At 49.5% G+C, this 25,241-nt stretch overlaps 3 protein-coding genes across 4 annotated transcripts; 1 reads left to right on the top strand and 2 right to left on the bottom strand.

Annotated features, from left to right (window-relative positions):
- The first annotated feature begins 496 nt into the window (after positions 1-496).
- Positions 497-12,590, top strand: UBE2Z (ubiquitin conjugating enzyme E2 Z). Its single transcript, XM_050911942.1, has 7 exons — positions 497-828; positions 2,669-2,741; positions 4,554-4,741; positions 6,684-6,795; positions 7,405-7,517; positions 8,053-8,143; positions 9,995-12,590. The coding sequence occupies exons 1-7, from the start codon at positions 497-499 to the stop codon at positions 10,163-10,165; spliced, it is 1,080 nt and encodes a 359-aa protein (XP_050767899.1). The 3' UTR covers positions 10,166-12,590.
- Positions 12,591-12,833: 243 nt separating this feature from the next.
- Positions 12,834-17,242, bottom strand: SNF8 (SNF8 subunit of ESCRT-II). 2 transcript variants are annotated; one of them, XM_050911730.1, is made up of 8 exons: positions 17,189-17,242; positions 16,549-16,599; positions 15,840-15,978; positions 15,404-15,508; positions 14,590-14,662; positions 13,763-13,904; positions 13,520-13,594; positions 12,834-13,076 (listed from the first exon to the last, which is right to left on the bottom strand). In XM_050911730.1, the coding sequence occupies exons 1-8, from the start codon at positions 17,240-17,242 to the stop codon at positions 12,939-12,941; spliced, it is 777 nt and encodes a 258-aa protein (XP_050767687.1). In that variant the 3' UTR covers positions 12,834-12,938. The 2 variants fall into 2 exon arrangements, with proteins under 2 accessions (XP_050767687.1, XP_050767688.1); XM_050911731.1 differs by lacking the exon at positions 16,549-16,599.
- Positions 17,243-19,235: 1,993 nt separating this feature from the next.
- GIP (gastric inhibitory polypeptide) lies at positions 19,236-23,244 on the bottom strand. Its single transcript, XM_050912066.1, has 4 exons — positions 23,171-23,244; positions 21,949-22,095; positions 21,477-21,608; positions 19,236-19,332 (listed from the first exon to the last, which is right to left on the bottom strand). Exons 1-4 carry the CDS (start codon positions 23,242-23,244, stop codon positions 19,236-19,238), a joined length of 450 nt encoding a protein of 149 aa, XP_050768023.1.
- Positions 23,245-25,241: the final 1,997 nt, after the last annotated feature.

Here is a 25,241-nt window from a genome sequence, read left to right as displayed (position 1 = left end):
ACACCGCGCCGGGCAGGTTGTTCTGCTTCCTGACTGTTCCCTGAGGCTGTGTACCCTGGGGAGGGCTTTGGATGCTGCCTGAGGCCTCGGTCCGGGCCGAAACGCTGCCCTGCCGTGTCTCCGCAGGCTGAGCCGTGCTGATAGCGGGCCTGTTGCCGCAGCCGCTGCCCAACGGAGCTTTTTTCCACCCAAAAAGCCCCAAATTAGTATTTCTGCTGCCTCCAGCCCGGGAGACCTCCGGCAGCAGGGGGCGCGCTGCTCCCAGCGGTACACTCTAGCCTACGCTGAGGCGTCTCTGTGGAAGGGGCGCTCTGGCGCTGGGAGGGAGACTCTATGGTGGGTAGGGGGAGTTTGTGCCGGTAGTGGGAGGGAGCAGCGGGGGAGGTGCCGCTCTGGCCGGCGATCGGTGGTGGAGGCGAGGGGCGGGGGCCGCTCTGGCCGGCGGACTCGCTGGTGCGGAGTCCCGGAAGCGGCGTTCCCCGAGGCCGGGCGCGGAATGGCGGAGAGTCCGGCCGCCGAGGAGGCGGCCCCGGCCGCGGTGCTGGCGGCGGCGGCGGCGGGCAGCGGTGGCGCCTCGGCCGGCCCGGGCGGCGGCGCGGGGAGCCCCGGCGTCTTCATCCCCGCCGAGCTGTGGGCGGCGGCGGGCTTCGGCGCTGCGACGCCGGGCGCCGGCGTCGCCCCGGGGAGCGGCGGGGCCCCCATCGCGGCGGCGGCAGCGGCGGCCGCGGGGGCCGCCCTCCTCACGCACTCCGCCTTCTGGGACCCCACGGTCAGCGGCGACTGGGACAGCGAGCGGCCCAGCCCGGCCTGCCTCCTGCGGATCAAACGGTGAGAGAGCCGCCCTGCCCGTGAGCGGCGGAGCCTCCCCGCCCCGGGCCCGGTGGCTGAGCGGCGCTGCCGGGTGCCGGCTCCCGTAGCGCCCTGGGGGGGTGGCTCCGGTCCTTGCCTCTGCCGGCCTCGCGGGGCTCCCCCGGCTCTAGCCAGCCGTGGGCCGGGGAACCCCCGCCGCCCTGCTCCGGCGTCTGTTGGGGGCAGCCCGGGCGGAAAGCGGGCACGGAGCCGAGGTTCATAACGCGGCAGAGAGGCTTGGCTTGTCCCCGGTACCCTCGAAGCGGTAACTGTCGTCTGGGCCTCACCATCCCCTCACCAGCGGTCCTGGAGACCTGGGTTCAGGCCTGCGGACAGGCCCCGGTCCCTCCCTGTGTCCCCGGACTTTCCTGGGGACAGACCCCGGTCCCCACCGTGCCCTGGGACTTTCCCAGGTGCTTGGGCGAGGATGGAGCCTCACACCTCCCCTTGCCCTGGAGCCGTGGACCCCTCTACCACCATCCACGGTCTCTTTTCTCCATCTGCTGTTGCTGGGGTGTTCGGCAGCAGAGCTCCTCGGTGCGTGGCTCTAAGCCTGCCCTCAGGATCGCTGGCTGCTCCTCGGAGGCGCTTGTTAAATGGGGAGGGCAGCAGGCTTCTCAGTCCCCATCAACAGTCGAGTTAAGATGTTTATCCTAAACTTGCCCGTAGCGATCCTCCTTCCTGCCGGTGCCCACCCGCTTGGGTGCTCTGACTCTTTAAAGGATCATCTGGTTAAACCTGGCATGTCGATAGCCTTCGATATAATGAGCGGTATGGTCTTGTATTGTTAGAAATGCTGGCACCGTTTCAACAAGTTCTTCCTCTTCCTTTGGAGCAAGTATCACTGCCTGCCAGGCTCTTGCTCATCCTTGTTCTAGAGCTTGTATAATGTCTTCCAAAGATGGCACCAGATATTTGGGCAGTTTCCAATCCAAACGCCAGAAGCACTAACCTCGTAACGGTAGGCAGGAAGGCGAGGCTCTCCTGTTGCTCTCAGCACTTGTTCTCGCCTTGAAACCTCTCTGAGCTCCGGTTGCTTCCCAAATGGGAAGGTCGAGTGGGAGCTTGTCCTGGAGCTCAGTGCAGCTCTGATTATGGGAGGGAGGTTTTGGGCGATGAACGGTAATGGGTGCCATTCGGTTTATCTGTAAACCGCACGGAGCTGTAGGTGATTTGTTGTTTGTCAGTTCATGTAGGCTGAGTTCCTAGAGAAACAAGGCCATTGTGATCAAGTTGCGTGTGTGTGTGTGCATCCTAACTGCTCTTCAACCCACTGTCTGATTAAACCCAAATTTGTCAGAGCGGTAACGTTCTCACAGGCAGTTGAGTCATGGTATGTTTGGGGAAAACAAATGACTGGGTAGACGAAAAGGATCCTGTAAATAGTCTGTGAAGAAGGAAAACGTGGGGAGGGAAAGTCATCCTTTAAACAACAAAATTCACCTAAGAGAACTTTTAAACGACTACCTTCGGGGAAGTTTATGGTTGAAGTTTTATGCGCTGGAGCCGATCTATGGTAAAATACGAGGCAGCAGGTAGTCAATGTGCGCTTGGTCTGATGCCTTGCGTATTGATTCATTGAATGCTGCTTGTGCTCTTGAAATGCCTCAACTATTTTGGGGGCTAAATTGAAAGAGCTCAGCCAGAAAACAGTCAGAGGCAAAAGAAAAATGTCTAGCTCTTTATGAGTTGCAAGTTTCCATCTTAGAAGTCTGTCCCTTTGCATCTGTGCGCAGATTTGTTATCTAGAACGTTCTGTGCCTCGAGGGCTGATGAACGCCAGGGGAGATCTTGACTAATTCCTGTTTCCTTTGTTCAGGGATATCATGTCCATTTACAAGGAACCGCCCCCGGGAATGTTTGTTGTGCCTGATCCCCACGACATGACCAAGGTAAGAGAAGATTTGGAGCTGGTTCAACTTTCCGCTTCTCCGTATGTTGCTGTTGATGGCTGCTTTAAGGGTTTGCCCAAACAGAGTATTCCCTTAATGTTTTGAGAGAAGTCAGGGTGAGCCTTGCAAGAGCATAATGAGGCTCCAGTTTTCTTGGTGACATTGAGACGGGCTGCGTTTAAAATGGGAGGAGGCTCTCAAGGAAACTGGCTCTGTGGAGAGATACCATCACAGGGATCTGAGGAGCTTCCACAGATAAAGCCAGCTCTGCTTTAGTGGCCCTGTGAACCAGTGGGGTGCTGATCCAGCTCGTTTCATCCTACTGATGCTTGAAAACAATCAATAGAGCAGCTCAAAGAAGAGGGAGCTCCATGGAAAGCTGCTGGCCATGGGGGGCTTCTCGGAGAGGCTGGAAATGAGAAACGTCCATTAGCCACAAGCAGTGCTGGAGTATCTTTAATCCGCCTGTGGAACTTGGAGGTGTTTAATTGTTGTGAGCTGGTAGAGAGCTGTGTCCCTGCACCCGGGCCCTGTCCTGTTGTGGAGCTGCCCGCCAGGTTCTCACAGCAGGATCGCGTGCAGGTCTGACCCACGCAGCCGCTCCCACCACATCGCCTCCAGCACACCTACTTTCTAGGGACACAGGCATGGCTACGGCCTCTCCTGCCCCAGTTCTTCTTCTCCTGGCTCTCGGGTTTTCCAGGACTGGGGATTTCCGATTATGTCAGAGAGAATGCAGCGAGCTGGGAGGCAGAGTTTGCTCAAATGGTGTTCTTGATCCAGTGTGTTTCTTGGCTGGTGCTGCCCTTTCTCCAGCCAGTGTCACCTGGTCTGGCTGTGCTGGTTTCTGAGAGTTGTGTGTGCGTGTGCGTGAGGTTGCTTTGATTTTTTCCCCTCTGCTGCACACTTCTCCCACCCCCCTGACAAATGTGGCATCCCCCAGATTCCTCCAAATTCTCCCCATGTCAGCGCCTGCCTGGCTTAGGGCCCCTGGGTTTTTGGAGGTGGCACAAAGGGAGTGTCTCTGCGCAGCCAGCTCCTACCTGGGGCACTTCGCTGCAGCTCTGGCTTCCCTCAGCTTTGGTAGCTGAAAGTGCCAAAATGCCCTTCAACGGAAATGCGGGTTTGTAGAACACCAGCCTTGAGGCTTTTAACTGAAATCCTGAGGAGGTAAGAGGATCATTAAAGGAGACTGCTTGGATCACTTGAGGAGTAAGCTTCCGTAATAGCCCAAAGGGAGTAGATTTCCTGGTATACAATTGGGATCTTTGAGGGTAATTAGCATGGAGAGAATAAGGTCTTAATTTCGGATCCTGGCAGAGGGAATTGAGTGATTGGTTTCAATAAGACCAAATCAGCATGAGACCATAAAATTGAGGAATGCTCTAGTTTTGGCAGAAATTCTGAATTTTTTTCTTTCTAAAATTAGAATTCTTTTTCATATTTGAAATCTATCTTTTTTTTTTTTTTTTTAAGCATAGCTTACCAGCTGAACTGTGATTCAGTCTGGTTTGGACTGTACAGAGATGTATGGGAGGCAGCTGTTGTGGACTTTGGCCAAACCTTGCGTTGGAAACCTGCTTTGCACATTGAGTGCGGCAGAGGGGAGAGAAGTGCGCAGCAGTGGCTCTGGCTAACGAGGGAAGGAGGGAGGGTTAAGTATATGGCCTGCACATGGCGTGTGCTTGTGGAAGATGCTGCCGCCGTGCTGCTGCCTGGGTGGAGGTTTCTTGCCTTTGGTTGGCTTTGTTGAGGATTTGAGGGTGCTGCAGAATTTTGAAGTGGTGCGCAAGACGGGCTTTTGTTTTCCAGATTCATGCATTGATCACAGGCCCATTTGACACGCCTTATGAAGGGGGTTTCTTCTTGTTCCTGTTTCGCTGTCCTCCAGATTATCCCATCCACCCACCAAGGGTCAAACTGATGACAACGGGAAATAACACAGTGAGGTTTAACCCCAACTTCTACCGCAATGGGAAAGTCTGCCTGAGTATTCTAGGGTAAGAGGAGACTTCGGCTGTTTTGATGGGAAATCAGAGGTGGCTGCAGGCTGTATTCTGCCTCCCACATCCTTCTTGGCACACTGTGCCCTGATCTTGCCCCAGACATGTGCTTGGATGCACCTTTATGCTTCTGTGAAGTCGTGTGCAGAATCAGTCATAAAGCAGCACAAATTCCTCTACTGAAATAAGAGTCTAACTTGTCTTTAAAAGCACCTGAGAACGGAGCAGGGGAAGCACAAAGTTCAGGGGACCCTGCCGCTTTTCTCCTGCTTCCCCTTGCAAAGCCTCGGCCCAAGCACTGTGTTTCTTCTGCTTTTGCGCTTTGCAGCCTGATCCTTAATGTTGTTTGAATGTAGGTTTTTGTGGTTTTAATTTCCTCTCTCTGTGTGGGTTTAAAAATAAATAAATAAAATTAAAAGCCGCTAAGAACTTCCTTGAGAGCCATTTGACTGCTCTGGGCTTCCACCTACACAGAGTGTGTGGGGCTGAGCGGTGAGTGTAATGATTTACAAGCACTGCTCCCATGCTGCCTGTTCAAACAGGCTGCACTGCTGCAAATGCTTGTTATTCACCTGCTTGATTTTTAAACATGTGAAAGTCCTGATTGATTGAATGGCTCTTAGGGCTCTGCCGGAGGAATCCTGGCCGTGGTGTGATATTCCCAACCCCAGCTGTGACAGTTTCAGTTGCCAGTAAAGAAAGGCTGAGACTCTGGACTGGTGCAGCTGGGGTGTTAGTACCTGGTTCCTTCTGCTGCAGAGAGGTAGTAGTGGCAGCCGGGTGAGGAAGGGGCAGTGATGGCTTGAATTGCTGTCGGGATTTGATCAGCCAGCACGAGTGCGAGCACTGATGTGGTTGTAAGACTGCCTTTGCTGGGATGGTTTCAGCAGTGCTGTGCGTGTGCCACTTCCACCAAAGTTGGTCCAAGTAGCGGATACCTATCAGCTGATATAGATACTGGCCCAGGGCTGGTAGAGAGATGCATTGTGCTGGGAAACACCTCCCTCAGTGTAGGAGTCTTCCTGATCCAGTGACCTGGATGCCAACGCCTGCAGAGCACTGAGATGTGTAGGGCATGTCCATATCTCGGGGGTCTGAACGCCCAGCAGCTCCCACGCAAGCTGCCTTGTTGCTCATGCAATTGTAGCCCTGGCATGGAAGCTAAATTATTGAAGAGTGAACAAAGAGCCTTGGCCTTAGCAGAAGTGGGAAGCGCAGAGGGAGCTGCGAATGAAAGGATTTAGGAAGAGCCTATGTGGGTCAGCACATCCTTGTTCAGCTTACAGGGAGACAGGTCTGTATCTGGAACTAGGATATTAAGGGCAAGCAGCAGAACAGCTTTTTCTGCTTATGCTGTTCTGTGCAAAGGGTTTTGCTACCCTGTGTGTATAAAATGGGCACCTTACTCCTATAGCAGAGCATCCGTTAGTGCTTCTGATGGCAGTCCTTGTGCTGAGTGTCTGCATTACAGACTGCACAAGTGATGGTCTTGTTTGAGTCTTGAAAATGAGATTTCAGTTCTGAAGAGTTGTTGGTGTTGACTTGTGGTAGTGCTGGTAGCTTGTGTTGCTCCAGGCTGCTGTGCGAGATGATAGCCATAGCTTTAAAGTTCCCTGTAAAATGCTCAGAAATGTTCCTTTTCCTCAACTCATGTGTGATGCCCTGTGTATGTTAGCAGTGGAGTGAGGTTTACCAGCCTCTCTTGTCTTGCTCAAGCTGAAGTACTCATTTGGTTGAGAGAATAAACTACTTTGATCCTGAAAAAGTTCTCAGTGTCCAGTGCTTTCTATATCTGTAGCAGCTGTTTCTTTTCCTGTCTCATTTCTGTAAGGTATGGATGTGGTTTCCCAAGCTTTCTGATCTTTGGGAGTTGGAGGGCTGGTGCTCACTGAGCCAGTCCCACGTTGTTAATTGATGCTTTTCTGTTTTGATGCCTCAGCACTTGGACCGGGCCTGCATGGAGCCCAGCACAGAGTATCTCTTCAGTCCTCATCTCCATCCAGTCTCTGATGACTGAGAATCCCTATCACAATGAACCTGGCTTTGAGCAGGTGAGAGTTTGAGGTGGATCATCTCTGGTTCTGCAGCTATTTGTCTCTTCCCTCCACACCTTGCTCCTGGTGGCAAATCCCATTCTGGAAATGGGGACGAAAGTAGGTTATGTCGCTTGGCTCTTTTCCAGCTCGCTCTGCCTCTAGTCAGAGCTTGAGGGGGAGTTGCAAGCCAGCTCTGAACCAGAGGCTGCTTAGCTCACGTATGTGTAAGGTAACAGAAGAACACGAGGCATTCGAGAAGTTGCTGGGGAGATGGGATGGCTCTTCATTTCTCTGCTACACGACTCCTGAAATGGCTTCCTTGGGACTTATTGTCACGCAGGAACCAAACTGCTCAGGTCTTCGTGGTCTCCAGCATCTCGGAGAGAGGCAGGTTTCTGTGCTAACTTTATCAGTTGGCCTGTCTCCACAGCTGTGTGAGTCCAAGGCTCTAGACACATGTAAAATCTTGCCAGCTTTTCATTTGCAGTATAAATTAGCTCAGCATACACAGAACAGACAAAGCTGTAGTGGGTTCATGCACCAGTGAAATTCGTCAGGCCCAGGAGGGAGAGACAAAGAGCCATTGCAGTCGCGTGGACTCACTGGCCCAAATTCTGTTTCCAGGAGAGGCACCCCGGGGACAGCAAGAACTATAATGAGTGCATTCGGCATGAGACCATCCGAGTAGCAGTGTGCGACATGCTGGAAGGAAAGTGTCCCTGTCCTGAGCCATTACGGTATGGAAAAGAGGCGTGGAGGGAACATAAGAAAGAGTGTGTGGGGAAGCAGAATAAACTTCTCTGGCTGCTATTTCTGAGATCCTGAGAGTTGCTTCAGGAAAGAGCAAGTCTTTAACTCTGCCTGGTCCAGCGAAAAGTCATTTTGTTTCCCCTGAAGCGGATGGCTGCATCTGTGTGGTGTCCAGGAGCTGTGCCTTGACAAAGGCTGTGTTAATGTGCACAATAGCTGCATCCTCTGACTTGTGTTTGAGAATAAATGTGCCTTGTCTTATGGGGAAAAAAGAATCTCGGAGGGAGGGGAGCACAGCTGTTGTGGAAGCACGTGCAGAATCCCTTCAGCTGCAGTGATGCTGCAGTTCGTTTCGCTCTGTGTCCTGCCCCGCTGTACCCTGTCAGTTGTCTGGGACACCCTGTATGGGTGTCCGTGCTGACTACATGAACTGGAGTTCAGTGGGATGGGGTGACCCTGGATGATGTGACCGTTGTAACACTGTCATTTTGTGTTGATTGTTTGCTCTCTCGTTGCGTTCAGGGGCGTAATGGAGAAATCCTTCATGGAATACTACGACTTCTATGAAGGGGTGTGTAAAGAGAGACTTTATCTCCAAGGACAGACAATGCAGGTGAGTGGCAGACAATTTTCTTGTTGATAATACACTGCATTAGATAAGCGTGTGTGGTTAGTGACAAACAACAATGTGCAGCACCTAGAGGTACCTGGGGTGGATCTGGGTCTTTTCTATGAACTCTATATTCCAACTTTGAATCATGAAACTGAGACCTGAGACATTCCTGTGGATAAATCACTACCTTCCCCAAGTTCAGAGTATGCATGCAGTGTTTTTGAGGCTGTTAGATTTCTGAGTGCTGGGCTTGAGAACGCTCTCCAGGCAAGCAGGTACTTCCAGCAGCAGTGGAACCGGTACAGTTTGCTTTCATGTGGATTTGGTGTTAAGCAGGGAGGGCACATGCAGGTTATCCAGTGCTGCTGGCAACTGAACTCCATAGCAGCATTTTCCTGTTGGGACACTGGTAGAGCTTCTCTTTTTCTGAGGTTCCTTTGCTCATACAGCTGATAGGAACTTTTCTCTGACACCCCTTGTTCTGTCAGATGAGACTGAAAGTGGCTGACTGAGTCAAAAGTTACTGGGGGAGGAAGGGGTGGAGGAACAGTGACAATACAGCAGACACATCTAGACAGGTTGAATACAGGAGCTTGTTTCTGCAGGAAAGTAGACTTTAAAGAATAGATTGCCAAGCTATTTGCATATGAACGGATGTGTCTTCCTCCCTCATCAGCCACCTCTTGTCTGACTCATTGAGAAGTTCCACTGCTAAGGAAAGATGGAGGTGGTTGATTTAATGATCTTGTGTCTCTGAGCCCTTTCTTCCTGTCAGTGCCATCACTGGCTGTTTAATTCATAAATTGAAAGCACTCCTAAAGCAGGAGAGTTGATGTTTGGAGTGAGAAATTCCCGTAAGGAAGGTTTATGCCTGACGTAGAGCTGCAGAGAGTACTGAACTGAAGGCTGTGTGGTGAAGTTTGGTGACATTAGAGGATTGTCAGGTGTGGCCCACTCTTGTTTCTCCTTCAAGGAGCCAGGGCTCCGTTGCTTTCTCTGGGGTTTATGAAGATCACTGTGTTGCGCTCAGTTCCCAGAGGTAGTGACTGCCATGGGTGGTTTTCTGCTCACTTGTAGATAGTTGTGCAGGAGGGAGGAACACAATGTGCTGGAGAGATGGTATTGTTGTCTTCAGTACCCTGTATTTAAAATGAAGTCACTCCAGGCTCCGTATCAGTTGAGTGCTTGCCAGATGTGCCGTCTTGTTAACTCTGGGGCCGCATGTTGGCTTGTACCAAAGATTCCCATCAGACAGGACAGCGTAAACTCCACCACCGCCTTATATAGCCCTGGCAATGTGTCTTCGACCTGGGACGGGGATAAAAGCAGCAAATGTTAAATAATCTCCAAAGACTTTCTGCCTCTGACTTCGCTACAACTCAGCTGGGGGCCTTGATTTAAAATGAGAATAGCGATGCTTTCATTTGGAAAGGGTCTGTAGCACTAATATAAAGTGTGGTCAAGTCTTTGGCCTCTGGATTTTAGAGACTTTCATTTGTAAGGTTTTCTCTGCCTCCCTGGAGTGGTCCTGAGACCAAATCTTTGAAATAGTTTACTTCCTCAAAGCTGGCAGTAGAAATCCAGCCCATGTCTGCTTGGCCTTTCATCTGGTTTTGAAGTTTGCTTGGGTTTGTATGGTTTCCCAGAAGAGACTCCGAACAGAAATTATCATCAGTCTTCAACCTCTGCTACGACAGTGGGAAGTTAAGGGGCCTCTCCATTATAAGATGGGATTTAACCCTTAAGTCTGTGACTATTTGTTGCCCAATTACTATGCAGCTTGCTTCTTTCTGCCTCTTGCCAGAAGGATAATGGTTTATATTAATAGGCTTATCTATGGTTTTCTTCCAGGATCCTTTTGGTGAAAAACGAGGCCACTTTGACTATCAGTCCCTATTAGTGCGTTTGCAAGGAATTCGGCAGAAGGTGCAAGAGAAACACCAGCAGGAGAATACAGAAATAGACTCTGAGAGCAGCTCCTCCGAGACAGAGACAGACACTCAAGGTGGCTCTAAAGCTTAGAGCTGCGTTAACAGTGGAGAGGCCAAGCCGTGGGGATGTTCTGTCTTCACACTCTAGAGTACCCCTGACAGACTCGACAACCAAACCAATGCCAGAGCGGAGAAAACTGCGGGATATCTTCTGTCTCCTTTTACTGCTCTGGTGGATAACGCTGAATGAGAAGACTTCATGCTAGACAAAGCCAAGCTTGTGACAGGCTACTCTTAAAAGGTACTTACTATGCTAGAAAGCCGGAGCATGTGGCATCAGGTTATTTTTTGGAAACACCTACACTGGTTGTTTTTTTTTTTTCTTTTTTTCTTCTCCATTTGATTAAAGAATGAGATCTAGACTGCGAATCCTCTTTACAGCTTTTCTGTTCCTAGACAGTGAGCCCTTCCCTGGGGCCATGCTGAACGTGGAGCTGTAGCTGTGGGAGCGCTTTGATGAGTCCGGGGTATGACAGGGCCCACGCACCGTGTGCCCGGGCGAAACCTTTTTGTGCGGGTTGGGAGAGATGGAGCCTCTCTGCTCTGCGGAGCCCATCTACCTGATGTCTTTCTTCTAGACACTGTTCTAGACAGACCAAAGATAAAGAGCAGTGGTGGAATCTGGGCTCCTTTCTGAAAACTTTACTCAAGCCCTGGGTGACTTCGTCCACTGAGACTTCAGGTGCAAAGGGGCAGATGAAAAGTGGAAACTGCAAGAATCCATAAATGGAGTGCAGGCGAGTTCATCCTGGCATTTTGGGGAAGGGAGGGTGAGAAAATCATTGGTCAGAGATGGGGGAGCACTTAAAAGTAAGTCTAGTTTGTGTATTATTTTTTTAAGGCATTGATTTGAATTTAGCATTCTAGAAATATTTTATTCTGGCTGCTCTGAACGGAGCTGTTTTGTTTCCTTAACTGAAGTACTCGTTGCTTTCCACCACTCTACTCAGTGTAGTATTTTATTTTCCTCCCTTCTTCCTCCTGCCACCTCACTCCCCGCTGCTACCTTGATCCATCAGATTGAAACGCTAGAATAAGGGGCAATTCGAGCTAAGGAAGCCACTGTTTCTGGGTGGAGTTCTTCAGAGGTGTACGCCTTGTTACTGACAAATTCCTTTGCCAAACTTGGCCGAGCGCAAGCTAGCCGAGTGTCATAAAGTTTAACGCTTCAGTGCTTTGACCGTTTTAAACAGCAGCTTTTTCCTGTGAGCGAAGGCCGGCCTCTTGGAGAGGTGTCTGCTGGCTGCGAGTGCCATTACATCAAAGATGTATTCAGTGTAACTTGGGTAGAGGTGAAATACCCAGTTTCTCCAGGTAAATGAGCCTGGTGATGATTGATTGGAGCAGTATAATGTTTTGTTGATAAAGAGCTTAATCTACTTTTTTTTTTTAATTATTATTTTTATGGGAGCTTTGATAGAAAGCTAAGCACAAAGTTGCACATTGTCCTGGGCCCTCTCCCAGTTTCCTTAAACACCTTCCCACCAGCTCGGCCCTGTTTCAGACTCCTGATGGTGGTGGGAGAACTTCCAACGCAGTCACCTTTGTTCTAAAAAAAGCGCAGAAAGAGGGGCCAAAAGACCCCTGCCGTGCGCTGTACAGAAAGGCAATGCCCCATGCGTCACCGAATTAGTTTCAGTCTCCGTGATTTGTATCAACTCTTGCAGAACTCAGAAGCCTGCACGCTGCTGCTTTAAGCAGCTCTGAAAAGCTGGAAGGTGGAAACTTTTCTGAATTGTTAAGGTGCCGTTTAACAACTTGGGAACCTTTTTTCCCTTTAGCAAGCAAACTCCCCTGGGTCTGTCATTGGCTTGATTTAGACTTAAACCCTGTCTTCCCTTGAGGGAAAGCTGAACTTCTATAGGACTCACTCAACACATACACCAGATGAGAGTAAATAAAGCGGTGTTCACCTTGCAATGAGGTGTCAGGGAGGCAGCGGGGTCTCCTGAGAAGTCCTGAGCTGTGTGCTACTTTACCGCCTCTTTAATCCCATTGTAAATGTCACGTCGTTTTTCACCAGTCAGTAGCATTGTGGGTAGAGCTGTGACTCTGCTGCCTTCCCAAGGCAGAGCTGGTTCTGAAATCTGTTTGTGATGCATGTGGCGTTACCATCCACCGATACAACGAAACAAGAAAATGCCTTATTGTGGACACTATTCACATAACTAGCATGTGGCTGTAAAAGAGAAGTATTAGTTTTATAGCTCTAATGTTGTCTGTCCTACCATTTCTGAATGTTTCCATTTCAAAGTGACAATCCTCAAATGACTGCTCTAGGCAGAGATGTTTTAGCAACAGATTTTTAGACCTAATTGAGTTGAAAATATATGCACAAGAGTCACTCTAAGATACCTTGTTTATATACTATTGTACATAAGATTTTTTTTGTGCAATAAAGTTTGTTTTGGCAGAATCTAGACTGTGGTACTCCTTAGTGGAACAACGACTCTTTCACAGAGCAGAGAGGACTACAGAACAGTTTCTCAGTGTCACTGCTGGCTCCAGGATTCTTTAGCCAGAGTCACATTTGGGTCCTCCCAAGACTGCAACTGCAATAGCAGCTTAGATAATTTTCCTCTTGCTGTGACAAGGTAATTAGTTGTCTGTAATGGTAAGTGGCATTTCCACCCACAACAGAAGAGAAAATTCAGAGGTAAGCGAGTATGAATTAGTCCTGTTAAACTTTTCAAGCTAGACACTTTTTACAAAACTTTTATTTCAAGTCCACTGTCCCTGTGTTTCAGGTGATATGCAGATAACCTCAGAAGAAGAATTATATACAGGCACAGAACACGTAGCAGTCAAGGTATTGCCTCCTTGGCTTCCTCTGGAGTGATTTCCTGAGAGTACAGCTCTGTAAAGAGAGCAGGCAGCCAGTACTGAGGTTCTCCTGCCGCCTGCGTATCCAGCCAGGCCATTCCTTCCTTCAGCAAGTGTTCCTGTACAAACAGAGCGGAAGCTGTGAGTGAAACTTAACTAAATGGCTGAGAAGTCATTCACAATAGAGGCCTGACCCCACATTCGTTCTAGGGTAAGGGAGGGTGTAGAACTTGGGCTACAATAATTTTTACTCAACTTGACCAGGAGAAATATAGTTCAGACATCCAGCCATGCCCGTCCTGCATGTTTATGTAGGACCTGAGCTAAGGAGATTCAAGTTTTAATGGAGGTTAGGGAAGCCACAGGAACATCTGCAGCTTCTGAGATTTTGCTTTCCTCAATCTATGTTTATGCAGTGTGTACTCTGGCTTTGGTCTGCCAGCTAGCTTAGGATCCCCTGTGCATGCCGCGATAACACGTCCCCAGCCAAGTGTCTGCTGCAGGAGCAGTCACTCTACACTGTCACTGAACTCCACTGTGCGCATGAGACCTTCATACGTACCAGCACTTGCTTTGCACGTTCCGTCTCCCACTTCAGACTGGACCTGATCTCACTGACTGTTACGTAGCCCTTTTTCTGAAATGAGAGGAAAAATACTGCGTGCTTATAGTCAAGACTTAAGTCCATAGTTTAGAAGAGTGGGGGAAGTTTTGCCTACAGGCCCGGTCTAATCACAGTTCCCTGCCACGGAAGCAGTAAGGTTCTTTCAAAGTGGTTGTATTTTAAAATCTCCTGGCTCAATACCTCTGCCAGCTGCAAGACGACAGTGTGATCCATGTTCAGTTCAGCTGGCACCGACTGGATCAGGTATGTTCCACCAACAGGGATAATCCCAAAGCCATTCCCCAAGACCTTCAGCTTCTTGATTGCACGAAGGAGATCATCCCTGAGAAGCAGAGGTCAACGCAAGGCTTTAAAGCAAGAGCCTCTCTCAAGCTGCACACTATGCTCTGTAAATGAGGAAGACCTGATGTGCAGAAGCTATGAGCAATAATAGCTCCCTGGAGCTTGCTGCAGTTTCAGGTAATCAACAGCTGAAAAAAATGTTTCTAAAGCAATTTAGAATTAGTTTGCATATCTGTGCCCCCCTTCAGAAGTGCAGACTTGCATTAGAGACACACTTGTAGCGCCTGAGCTGCAAGTGCTAAACTTTAAGATTCAGCCCCAATTAGTGATCATGATGGTGAGCTGTGTCCTAAAATCTGCTGCTGTGATGACACGTTTATGTGTCATCACATATGTGATGACATCAGTCCCTTCCTTACAGCTCAGGAGACCACAGCAGCTTCAGCAGACTGTGCCAGTAAGAGAGCTGGATTTGCAGGGCACTCATTGTCTCCAGCTCAAGGCAACAGTCCTTTATGCCTTAGGGCTCCCAGAGAAAGCACACTGCTGCTTTCTGAAATGGTTACGTCATTAATCGTGGATCACGTGTAAGTGGCTCCGTTGCTAGAAGTTAAATTTGGAGTCCAACTAACAGCAGCACCTTCCAGTGCTGAAGAGATCAGTCACCCCCTTTTCTTCCCCGAATGCTACTCGATTCCCCTTTCCTGTAGTGTACAGACACTCACTGGCTGACATCCTGAGCAAACTTCCCCCTTCCCTTCAGCACTTGCTGATGAAGTTCTTCCAGTGTTATCAGACCTAGGAGTCAACAGAAGGGGACAGGAAAGCATTACTGCATAGCAACAAAATGACTCCAGCAAGAGCAGTCAAGGGTCCTTTGTGTGTTTGCCACTGGCTCACCCCTGCCTTCCATTTTACAAGCGGCTGTTCATTGTTCCCAGTATCCAGCCCTGGGTGAGATAAGCATCGAGTCACTTCTGTTCCCAGAACTAACACGAAGCAGTCAGCTGTTGCCTTCTCCCACAAATGTATCGGACTCAAGTTTCAAGTGGCTTTGCTGTAGCCCATTCCTGGTCTCAAATTGCCCTTTTGGAGTGAAGAACATCTACCATCTTTTCATTAGGCACTTATCACTGGTATTCCAACTCTTCGGGATATTGCTGTGATCCTTTAGAGACAATCTTACTGCCAGGCTCAAAGCAGTAACTTATCAGTTTCGTGCTCCTTCAAGATTGTCATTGATCCCTGCTCCTTCCCCACGACACTGTGAGTTACGGTTTTGTTAGCTAAACAGGGCAGAGTTGGTTGATGTCTGCAGGAATCAATAAAGCTGGGGGATTACCAGTGGTGCAGCCTTTATACGTGTTATAGAAACAAAACGAGGCTTTTGGGGGACAATGAAGACAAAACTGCCATCTCAGTAATTTGTGAAATCTAGTAAAGAACACTACACTGAGCCACGCGACTCATTTTCCACAGGGAAAAGGTATCCTCCTATTAGCTGTATCTCCTAGAAAATGGACGCAGTGGGATCCTCACCTCCATTCCTGTGTTTCAGAGCCAGGCAAACTTCAATGATCTGCACACCCAGCTCATAGTAAAAGTCTCCAACTCCCAGCATCTCTGACCAGAATCCTTTACCGGCTGTGAAGTGAGAAAGAGGAAAGCAATTGGACCATTGGGAAAAACAGCCTTCCTTAACAGTTAGTGGTGTGAAGCAGACTGCTCGCAAACCTCACTGTGAGGACTCAGATCTGTTAATGAAGTCTCCATTTTGGTTACCTCCACCTCTCTTCCCCCACCCTTTTAAGTAAATAGCACCCACAGGTACATCACACCAATTCACAAGCCCCAAGAATCAAAACACCATCAGCTTTCCTCAAGGACAACGTCCACCAGCTTCACTGCGAGCTGTTTACAGCATGAGAACAGCAAGATGAATCCTTGGCCATTAACCCCGGTGCCTGTTCCTCACATGCCAAAGGATCCACTCCGATGGTTGCACACATATCCTGGAACTGGACCCGGAACTCAGGATTTTTACGGATCTCTTGCTTGTGTTTGCTGGCAAACTCTTCTAAGTTGGTCTTAAACATGTCCAGCTGCTTAGACATCTGAAAGAGAATTGCAGAAGTGTTTCTGTCTTAACGCTTATTTAATGCGGTTTTTGCATAAACGCAGCCCCCAAGAGGCACTAAGTGAGCAGAGCCCTCAAGAAACGCTCGCGTCTCTGACGTGCTGCCTACCCAGTGCAGATGGCCCCAGTGGTCTTAAAGGAAGGAAACAAGATAAAATAGCTCGATGAAATCAGAATTCTCCACGCATTTAACGCTGAATTCAAACCAGTATCAGACCACAGTGGAGATAAGACAAGGCAAGGGCTGTTCTGAACTAAGAGACAGGCTCAGAAGCGGGGCAACAGTTATTCTGTGATGTACACGGAGCAGAAACAGTTCTACAGAAATGAGATGTTGCTGAGGTCTCGAGAAGGGAGGCAGAGCAAGACCTGTAGCCAACATCACAGCTCTCTGATGGAAAGGCAGCCTAATGGGTGCCATCGTTATCTGCACCGCTCATGGATAATGTTCTGGACACCAAAGCAGAGGCGGAACCAAAGCCCAGGTTTGCGGCTGGGCTCCCAACCACGGCTATTCCCGCTGCCAGGGCAGGGGGGGATCTCCCACCTGGGCCAGCTGGTCTTCGGCCAGGACCGTCCCTCGCTCCTTGTACTTTGCCTGTAGGAGAAAAACAGGATGATGGAGACAGTGCTGAAGGACAGATGGACCAGAAACCAAAACTGGAGGAGGGAGACGCTCCTTAAGGATGGATGAACCAGGAGGATATGCGGCTTGGCGCCCTGGGCAAGCAGGGAGGCTGCCAGGAAGCTCGGCGCAGCCTGGGCTTGGAGCAGGGCTAGCACCGGCTGGGATGGCAGATGTGAGGACGGGGATGGCCCCACACCGAGCCTGGCACCCCCCGCCACAGGGCCGAAGGGGCCTGGCCCCCCCTCACACGGTACCAATGGAGCTTTGGCGGCTCCCCACCCGAGACCGGTGGGGTCTGGCACCCCTCCGGAGCCTGGCAATCCGCCCCGGGGCCACTGGGTCCTGGCACCCCTCACACGGGCCCGGTACCTCCCGCCACGGGCCCGGTGGGTCCTGCTCCGCCTCACACGGGCCTGACACCCCCCGCACCGGGTCTGGCACCCTCCCACGGGCCGGCCCCGCCGCCCACGGGCCTGGCACCCCCACACCCGGCCCGGCCGCCCCCTCCTCCCCGAGCTTCCCCCCCCTCCCTCCCCAGCGGGGTCCCAGCGCCCCTCACCTCCGCGAGCTTCTTCTTGGCGATGGCGCCCGCGCCCACCCCCCGCCGGTGCATCCCGGCCCCGCTGCCCGCCGCGCTCCGCCTGACGTCATCTCCCCGCGACGGGCGGTGCTGACGCACGGCAGGGGGTGGGGTCCTCCTCCCGGGCACCCACGGCAGCGCCCCCCCCCCCCCGCCCCCCCCCCGTGACGAGGACCCCCCCCCCCCCCGAGCGCCTCAGGCAGCGCCGGGGGTCCTTGTGTGTGTGTATGGGGGGGTGGGACCCTGCTGGGGGTTGGGTCCCCCCCGGGGGGGGGGGGGGGGGAGAGGCCCTGTTTGGGGGGGTTGGGTCCCCTCTGTGGGAGGGTGTGTGTCGTGTCCCCCCCCGCCCGGGGTGGGGGGTAGCCCTCACTGGAGGGGGTTTCAGTCTCCCCCGGGGTGGGGGGAGCCCCACTTTGGGTAAGGGTGACCCCCCCCCCCCCCCCAGATGGAGGTAAGTCCCTGTCGGTGGGGCTGGGTCCCCTCTGTGGGAGGGTGTCCTCCACGGGGTGCAGGGGAGCCCCGGTTTGGGGGTGGGTGGGTAATCCATCAGGATAATCCATCAGGACTCCTTTGGAAGCGCAGGCTGGCTCCCGGCTGGGTTTCAGCTGGGCCAGCCCTTGGCCAGGGTTTGTTTCCCTTCAGCTTCGCCACCCACAGCCGATGCCAACGTCGTTTTTTAAGTCGTCGCCCAGTGGCAGGACCTAAACGCCTGAAAACCTGCAGTGGGGATCTTTCCGTGTTGTGGTTCGGTCAGCTGCAGGCCAATCCACTGACACTCACAAGGTGTGTTGTGATCCTTACGAGCCTTGTTTGGAAGGACGCTTATTTTTTCAGCAATTTAGTAACATTTTATAGCCCATCCCCAAATCAAGTCTTATCTGAATCTTATTTCAGCTTCAGACTAAACTCTTTATTGCTTGCATTAGCAAAATAGACAATATGCACAGAACAGAGTGAATATAAGACATCTTCTCCTCCTCGTGTGTCTTGGTAGGATGAAGAGAGAGCTCCTCAGGAGGGTCCTGGACTTACGCAGTCCTAACAAAGCAGAGGTGGGAGAGAAAAACATAAATTCCTGTGGTACTGCGCTTCACCCGTTTTCACTTGGTTCTTACAGGAAACGAGGCATAAGTCATTGCCTTCTCTACCTTCCAGCCCCCTCTGATACCTTGCAAATCCATTTTGATAGCAAGACGTGTATCAAAGTTAGTATTTAATAGTAAGTACCTACAAGTATTGAGAAAAATCAGCAACTGGTTAGAGGAAGGAGATGCAAATAAATGTTTCTTTGCAGGAAAGGCTGCAGTGTGAGTTCAACAGTTATTTGTTTTCTCTGGCCTGCTGGCTGGCCACTCAGCTCACATTGTCTGACCAAGCTGCATGGAATTGTCTGTAGCACAGTGCTGCCTCTTATTTCCAACCTACATTTATTCATGGCCAGTTCATCCCTTTTTGTTCTTGTGCCAACTTTTGCCATTAGCATAAACAGCTCTTTTCTCGCTCTGGTTTTTTTTCAGAGACGGTGACTTTGTCTTTCTCAGCCTTCATTTTACTCAGCTAAGCATAGGATGGGCTCGCCATTCCCTTGAGCCTCCTCGGGGCCCTCCCCTGCACCTTTTGCATCCCAGTTTCTTGTGTTTCTCTCTGAATGCCTTTCACAGCAGTGTACAATGCACAGAAAAAAATATTTCCTGCAAGTGGTCTAACCAACACCTCCTTTTCTCATTAAAAAGAGGGGGAAAGGATTTACTAACCTCCCTTCTCTAGACAGTAATTTTTTGAAATTCGTCTTCCCCCATCTTTGTTGTATCAATGGTCTGAAGATACTTTTGCAGAACCAAACTCTGGCCAGAGCTCTTAACTCTCCAGACAAATCCAGCTGAGCTGTGCCATGTAAGCATTTAGCGGTTATCTAAAGAAATCCTAAATTCGTGGATTGAGCACTGCAGCAAGTCCCTTTGGGGACAAGGGCTGGGAAAGGATCTGTAGGGGTGCTTGTAACAACAGGAACAGGCAGAACAGCCACTCACGTTGGTCTGCAGAGATCAGTCGACATCAGCCATGTCAGAAACTCCTGGTTCAAAACATCCTTCAAACCTTCTGAATCTTCCAGAGAAGTAAAACTGCAAGAAACGTGCAGTGCCGTAAAGACAGAGGAGAGGCAACAACCCAGATGCAGTATTGAACAGCCTCGCACCCCAATCCCCTCAAGTTCACAGGGAGATTTTATTTTCCTTGTCTTCTGGTATCTTTGACTCAGATAAACCCACAAAAAGCTTTAACCTCTTTTTGACATGGTGAGCTCCTTGCACACAACAGTGCCTTGCTCTTGGCGTGTTTGGGCTGCCCGGCAGTGAACGTGGCTTGGGGGATGAGAAAGAACGGTCCAGTGACCCCCCTGCACCCCACCTCCTCCTAGACCCAGCAGGCATCAAAACAAAGGCAGAGCGTGGGTGAAGCGGCATCTACGCTCCAAACTCACAAAGGAAAGTCTTTGTTTCCAAGAAGGACTTTCCCCTGCAAGTCGCGTTTTTTATTTGCAATTAAGGAGATTAAGGGAGACACTAGCAAACAATTTTTGTTTTAAATGAAGCTAACCAAGCTGATTAATCTCTAGCATCAAAGGTTTCCCTTCCCCCTCCGCCCCCACCCCCAGAACAGGTTAGACAAACATCTGTCAGGAACAGTTTAGGGTGCGTTGATCCTGCTTTGGAGCAGAGGTCACACTAAATGACCTCCTGAGATCCCTCAAAGCCCTCGTTTCTTTGATTTTGTATTTTCAGTATGACTAGCAATTCTCGGTGTCTGATTTTCTGAGTGCTTGCCCTGAGACACCTCTGTGAACCATAACTGTGCTCATTTCCCCCACCACGGGTCATCCCTCGCACCCCGGTTTCTAAAGCAGTTTTCACGCAAAAGGCTGTAAAAGACAACAAATGCCCCCAGATTCTTGTTCTGGGTGACTGTCCCATGACTCCTTGTAGTTAGAAATTCCATTTTTTTTTGCCAGAGGACACTAGGATTGTGCCTGAAGGATGTGGGCTGTGTGCGGTAAGTGCTTTTTTTCCTTCTTGCCACCATTTTAGGACTAAGCAGCAGCAACCTGTTAGGTTTTGTAAAATCCCCTTCATATTAAAGAAAGGAAATGTATCCCTCATTCATTTGTCAGTGGTTTTTTTTTTTTTTTTAAATATAGAAAGCGCCCGAGAACAGATTTTTCTTTGGACTCGTGTGTCTAATTTGCTTTTTGAACATTTGTGACATAAGCTAAGATTGGGGGAGGTGAAACAGGCTATTGACAGGCTGTGGATATGCTGACACAGCACAAAGCCGCGCCGCGCTGAGATACACAAGTGTGCTCTCAGCCAGATGGCTTGGGAAACGAAGGCACGGGCTGCAGGAACAGAGAGCTCCATATGGACTCGGTTACCTTGCCCAGCAGTACCTGTTCCCCGAGCGAGCTCGTATCGCCATCATTACCGTGATCATGATGATTTTAAGATGATTACATCTTAAAAAAAAAAAAAAAATCCGTGCCCTTTACCAGGGACGCTCAGACAGATCAGAAACAAACTGGGAAATTCCTCCTGGGTCAGGCAGGCATCTCTCCTGCATGGTTTCACGTTTAGATGACAGGCTTTTCATAATAAGAGCTTGTAGCAGTGATACGGGAAAGAACTGTTTTGTTTCTTTTTTTAAAAATGAACTGGTCAACATGCTGAGAGTGTGAACGAGTGGGATTTCCCCCCCCCCCCCGTGTGGGCTGATTAGATCAAATCAAAATGTTTTGCAGAAAATACCAATTTCGTCTCATTTTCGCTGGAGAGTTTTCTTTTGAGAGGGCTTTGTTTTGATTAGGTCAAAGCACTTCTTTTTGACTTCTCTGTTACAGTGATGTTAGGATGTTAGAGGAACGAATGCGCTTCAGCCCTGTCAAAAGTCTGTGCTTTGCAAAGCGCTGGCTTTTGATGAGGCTGTGCTGATATTTGCAAAATAAAAAAGACCCCAATCACCTATATTTTTGAAATTTGTATTTTGTGAGACATTTCAAAATTAGAGAGGTTCTTTTTGTCTTTGTTCTTTTCTTCAGTCATGAGACAGAATTGCAAAACGTGAAATTTCCTTTTGAAATTGAAACCCTCTTGTTTTCCTATGTGAAGCCATTACCATAGATTCCTGCCCCAAAACGTTCCCTCAAAAGTTAAAACGCTTGGGGACCTCATCCCTCCCTGTGACCAGACTTTCTCTTTCTCTTCTCCCATCTCACCTCTGATTTTTCTTGGCTTTTAGAAGCCAGGCGAAGAAGTCTTTGGCTTCCTGGGTGCCCAGGTCCAATCTTGGGCCATTCGCAGCTGCTACTTGGGGCTCAGCTTCCCTCTTGTACGGCTCGATGATGTTGCTGGAAAGGCGAAATGGGAAGATACCAGCCCGAGATGCCACAAGAGGGTGCCAAAATGCTGCTTTTCCCCAAACCCCAGCTCCCTCCCACTCCATCTGCCAGCAGCCAGAGAAGGCGGCGGTCTTGGACAGGGAGAGGGATAGTTGTGCTGTGTGCCGACAGACCAGAAACATTTCTAGGACTTAGAAAAATAAAAGAAAAAAAGAAAACCAACTCTCTAGAGAATCACTGCTGCAGTCCAAGAAAAATATCCTCGGCTCTGCATTCTTCTGTAGCCATCAGTTGGCTGACGACAGCTGTAAGTTTGGATCGTAGGAGCATTGAAAGTCGACACACTTACTCGCTTTTCTTCTCCCGTCTGGCTAGCAACCATTCCACAAAGTTCTTCTTCAGCATGTTATCCATCGTGCGGCTGTAATCGCTTGCCAGGGTGGCCTCAGAGTAGCGTCTTTGCACTGGTCTGGCACTGGGAGTCCTTATACTCACGCTGGGGCAAAAGCAGAGAGACAGAGTGAGTCCTGCACGGACCGGGAGCACATGCTGTGCAGAGTTTTGCTTGGGTTGCACGTGGTGGCCCATGCGGTCCCTACAGTCAGCAAGGTTTTGTGCTCACTTTTAAGCTCTCTTTGTACAGGTGACCATTCCTGCACTGTAACGTGAGGAGACGGCCAGAGAAGCGGCTAGCACGCTCTTTGTCCATTTTGCTGGCTACTAACACAACTGCAGCTCAGATTTGAGAACTTGGGAGGAGGTGAGCTCAGGATATTTGCTGATAGTCTGGAGTCAGTGTGGTTTTCCCTGCCGTAGCCTGATTCACGGGGACTTTGGCTCCGAGCTAAGGCACCAAGTGTGCTCAGGCTCCCTCCTCCAGTGAGCTGCACACCTAGGGCCAAGGAAGCCTTCTCCTGTGTCCTCGAGAGGCTCGGGGCGGAGGGCAGGAGACAAGGGCTGACCTTGAGACCAGTGCTGATCTGACAGTGTAGACATAGTTGGTGGCTACCTAAGTTAGCAAAGGATTTCAAGGCTGATCCTTTTTTAGTGCTACTATCTGGGGTTGCAGCAACTCCTACTGCTCTAGTGAGGATTCTTTTGGATCTTCTCGGGTGGTAGTTGGAAATTTTGTGGCAGGAGTCAGGGAAAGAGAGGGAAAGTCTTTATTATATACCTGCTTTATGTAACTGGTCATATTTTCAGAAGCTTCCAAATACTGGATGCCCCCTAGCCTCATTCATGTGGGATGATTACATCTAGTTTCTAGTTCTCAGCCAACCTTCTTCTCTTCCTGGTTGGCTTCCAGCTTGCTCCTCCTAACCCAGAGCCATGAAGTTTGTAGGGAAAACTTGGGAGTTCCTGGCTCTGGCTCAAAGGCTTAGGGCTTTAGTTTGATCTCTCTCTTATCATTTGCTCATCTCTGTACGCTTGGCTGTCTCTATTATCTGAGATCTACCTCAGGACTCATGTTCTCACCTACTTACCAAGATGCCAATGGAAGAAGTCCATTTGCCTCCAGTGGGGAGCTGGAAAAGGCTCAAAATACACTGTGAGCTTTCCAAAACACTTACCCCGAGACATTTTCTTCCATCAGAACAAAGCCCAGAGAAGCGAGGAGCAGAGAGAGAACTTTGAAAGACATCATTTTCTTGACTGGTTTCTCTGTTCAAAAGCAGAGGGCAGTCCAGATGTCCGGCCCCTATAACACATGGGACATATAAGTGACAGGACAGCGAACCCAGAGGGATTGGCAGTGGCTGGGCACGTGCCTGTGCTTGTAAATGTGTTTCTTCAGTCCTTGTGCTTCGAGCAGCCTTCTCCATCCTACAAAGCCCTCTTCTGCCGTTCCCAGTTAAATTACTTTTTCAATGCCAATGCTCTTTCCCACCGTGATGTCTTTTAATGTTGGTTCCCTATACTTTTATTGTAACCATCAAATTCATTGTGGGTTGCGCATTCCTGGAGGCAAGGGCTTTGTCTTCCTCCATGTTTACAAGCTGACCCTGTGGGTACCTCATTGTGCTTTAAGGGTCGATTCAATCTTGAGTGTGTGAAAGGGAACGTACGTTGGATCGGGCAATTCAGTAGCAACGGCATCCTGCTTATCCCACACTGCGGTTCTGCAGGATTTAGGAGCCTGATCTAATTTCTGGGAGATTTTCTGTTGGGATGGATAATGCCTTATGTAGGGACTGGAGCCAGAGTCAGCGACTATCAGTTATGAAAAATATCCCACGGACAGTGACAGGATCGGATTCCAAGATTTATTAGTTTCAAGCTGTTCCTAGTCCTCACGTCCACAGTTCGGCTCAATAGCCCTTGGACATTTGAGCTCTTTTAATTACTATTCCAGCTCTGCAAACTCCGTACAAAAATGGTTTTGATCGTGGCTCACAGATATATTTTGTTGTCCCTCACCTCACTCTTTGTTATAGCTATTTCTGGAAACTGCATTGCAAGGGAGAGCTGCTCTTAACAGGAATAATACAGTAACAAAAAGAAAAGGGCTGGATCAGGACGGGGGTATCCCATCCTTCAAAAATTTATTCATACATTGATAGAACTTTACTCCTCTAAGCAGTTATTTGTACTCTTACAACAGCCCAATTATTGTTTTGGAGAGAGCAAGAATTTGCAAGTTTGGATGTTGTTCGTAATTGTGGCATTTTTTTTATTTCTGAAAAATCGTGACATCTTTTACAAATGTTTTCAGCCCTTCCTATTAAGTGAGAAAATAATAAATGTGTTACATTCTCTCAGATACACCAAGTTCTGAGGAATGCTCCTAAAAGCAAAGACATAATATTCTGAACACTGGCAAAATCCCTAAAATACTTAGACCGAAAGCAATAAAAGACAAATACTTACAGAGTGTGTTAACAGCAGAAGTAAATTTCATTATACAAGAAGCTGAGGAGTATTTTAAATGAGAACGGAAAAAAATGTCATGATTAAATAACTGGGTTTTCCCTCTTATTTGCTCTTCATTTCATATGTTGGTGATATAACTGTGGGTACGATGATGGATCTGAAAATAGCTAAGTTGTGCAAGAATATTGTTCTGCTGAGGGTAATTATTTATGACCCTAGGAGAGGAAATGCATTGTAGCCTTAACTTTCAGAAAGGGCAGTACTCCTTCTCTGCAGAATTTACCCAAACAGGGAGGAAAAGCAGTCCACATTTTCAGAGACTGTTGAAAAACCATTTCTGAATTAATACAAGACCCCTTTGCCTGTGTGACACTGAACTGGAGTCGTCGAGCTCTGCTAGCCCTGTCTGGTGCGGAGTTTGCTGTGATACCTACACTGTTTTGATCCTGTGATTTGACTTCTTCACAAAAGGAGGAGCAACTGGTGGGATCTTTGCAACGTGAAGGTCTTCCAGTCCCCTGTGCAATGCTGTCTGCTTTGGAAAAAGCATTACAGGGATAACATAGGGTTTTATCCATAGCTGGGAGGTCCCAAAAAGCAACTAAGAACCAATTCCTCCTCGTTTCTCTGGGTAGGTGCAGATCCCAACCTGGTATTTGCCATGTACTGAATCCTCCTCTGAAATAACAGTCTTTCCCTTTACAACCCAACACGTACGCTGCTGTGGGTCTTTTCTGCCAAAGCTACCGAGAAAGCGGCCAGTCTTGTACC

Source organism: Gymnogyps californianus, chromosome 28, assembly GCF_018139145.2.
Source record: "Gymnogyps californianus isolate 813 chromosome 28, ASM1813914v2, whole genome shotgun sequence".
NCBI classification, from domain to species: domain Eukaryota; kingdom Metazoa; phylum Chordata; class Aves; order Accipitriformes; family Cathartidae; genus Gymnogyps; species Gymnogyps californianus.
Note: the sequence above shows the minus strand (reverse complement) of the source record. Positions and strands in the feature narration are given on the sequence as shown.

What these genes read in the sequence shown, in the direction of transcription:
- UBE2Z (XM_050911942.1), top strand. Translation starts at nt 497, where the DNA reads ATGGCGGAGAGTCCGGCCGCCGAGGAGGCGGCCCCGGCCGCGGTGCTG. An exon ending in CCCTGTCCTGAGCCATTACG is followed by an intron (nt 7,518 to 8,052) that starts GTATGGAAAAGA and finishes CGTTGCGTTCAG; the next exon opens with GGGCGTAATGGAGAAATCCT. An exon ending in TCCAAGGACAGACAATGCAG is followed by an intron (nt 8,144 to 9,994) that starts GTGAGTGGCAGA and finishes GTTTTCTTCCAG; the next exon opens with GATCCTTTTGGTGAAAAACG.
- SNF8 (XM_050911730.1), bottom strand. Translation starts at nt 17,242, where the DNA reads ATGCACCGGCGGGGGGTGGGCGCGGGCGCCATCGCCAAGAAGAAGCTC. An exon ending in CGGAGTGGATCCTTTGGCAT is followed by an intron (nt 15,509 to 15,839) that starts GTGAGGAACAGG and finishes CTCACTTCACAG; the next exon opens with CCGGTAAAGGATTCTGGTCA. An exon ending in TCGTCTTGCAGCTGGCAGAG is followed by an intron (nt 13,595 to 13,762) that starts GTATTGAGCCAG and finishes CTCTCATTTCAG; the next exon opens with AAAAAGGGCTACGTAACAGT.
- GIP (XM_050912066.1), bottom strand. Translation starts at nt 23,244, where the DNA reads ATGATGTCTTTCAAAGTTCTCTCTCTGCTCCTCGCTTCTCTGGGCTTT. An exon ending in ATGGAAGAAAATGTCTCGGG is followed by an intron (nt 22,096 to 23,170) that starts GTAAGTGTTTTG and finishes CTTTTGCCCCAG; the next exon opens with CGTGAGTATAAGGACTCCCA. An exon ending in AAAGCCAAGAAAAATCAGAG is followed by an intron (nt 19,333 to 21,476) that starts GTGAGATGGGAG and finishes CGTTTCTTGCAG; the next exon opens with TTTTACTTCTCTGGAAGATT.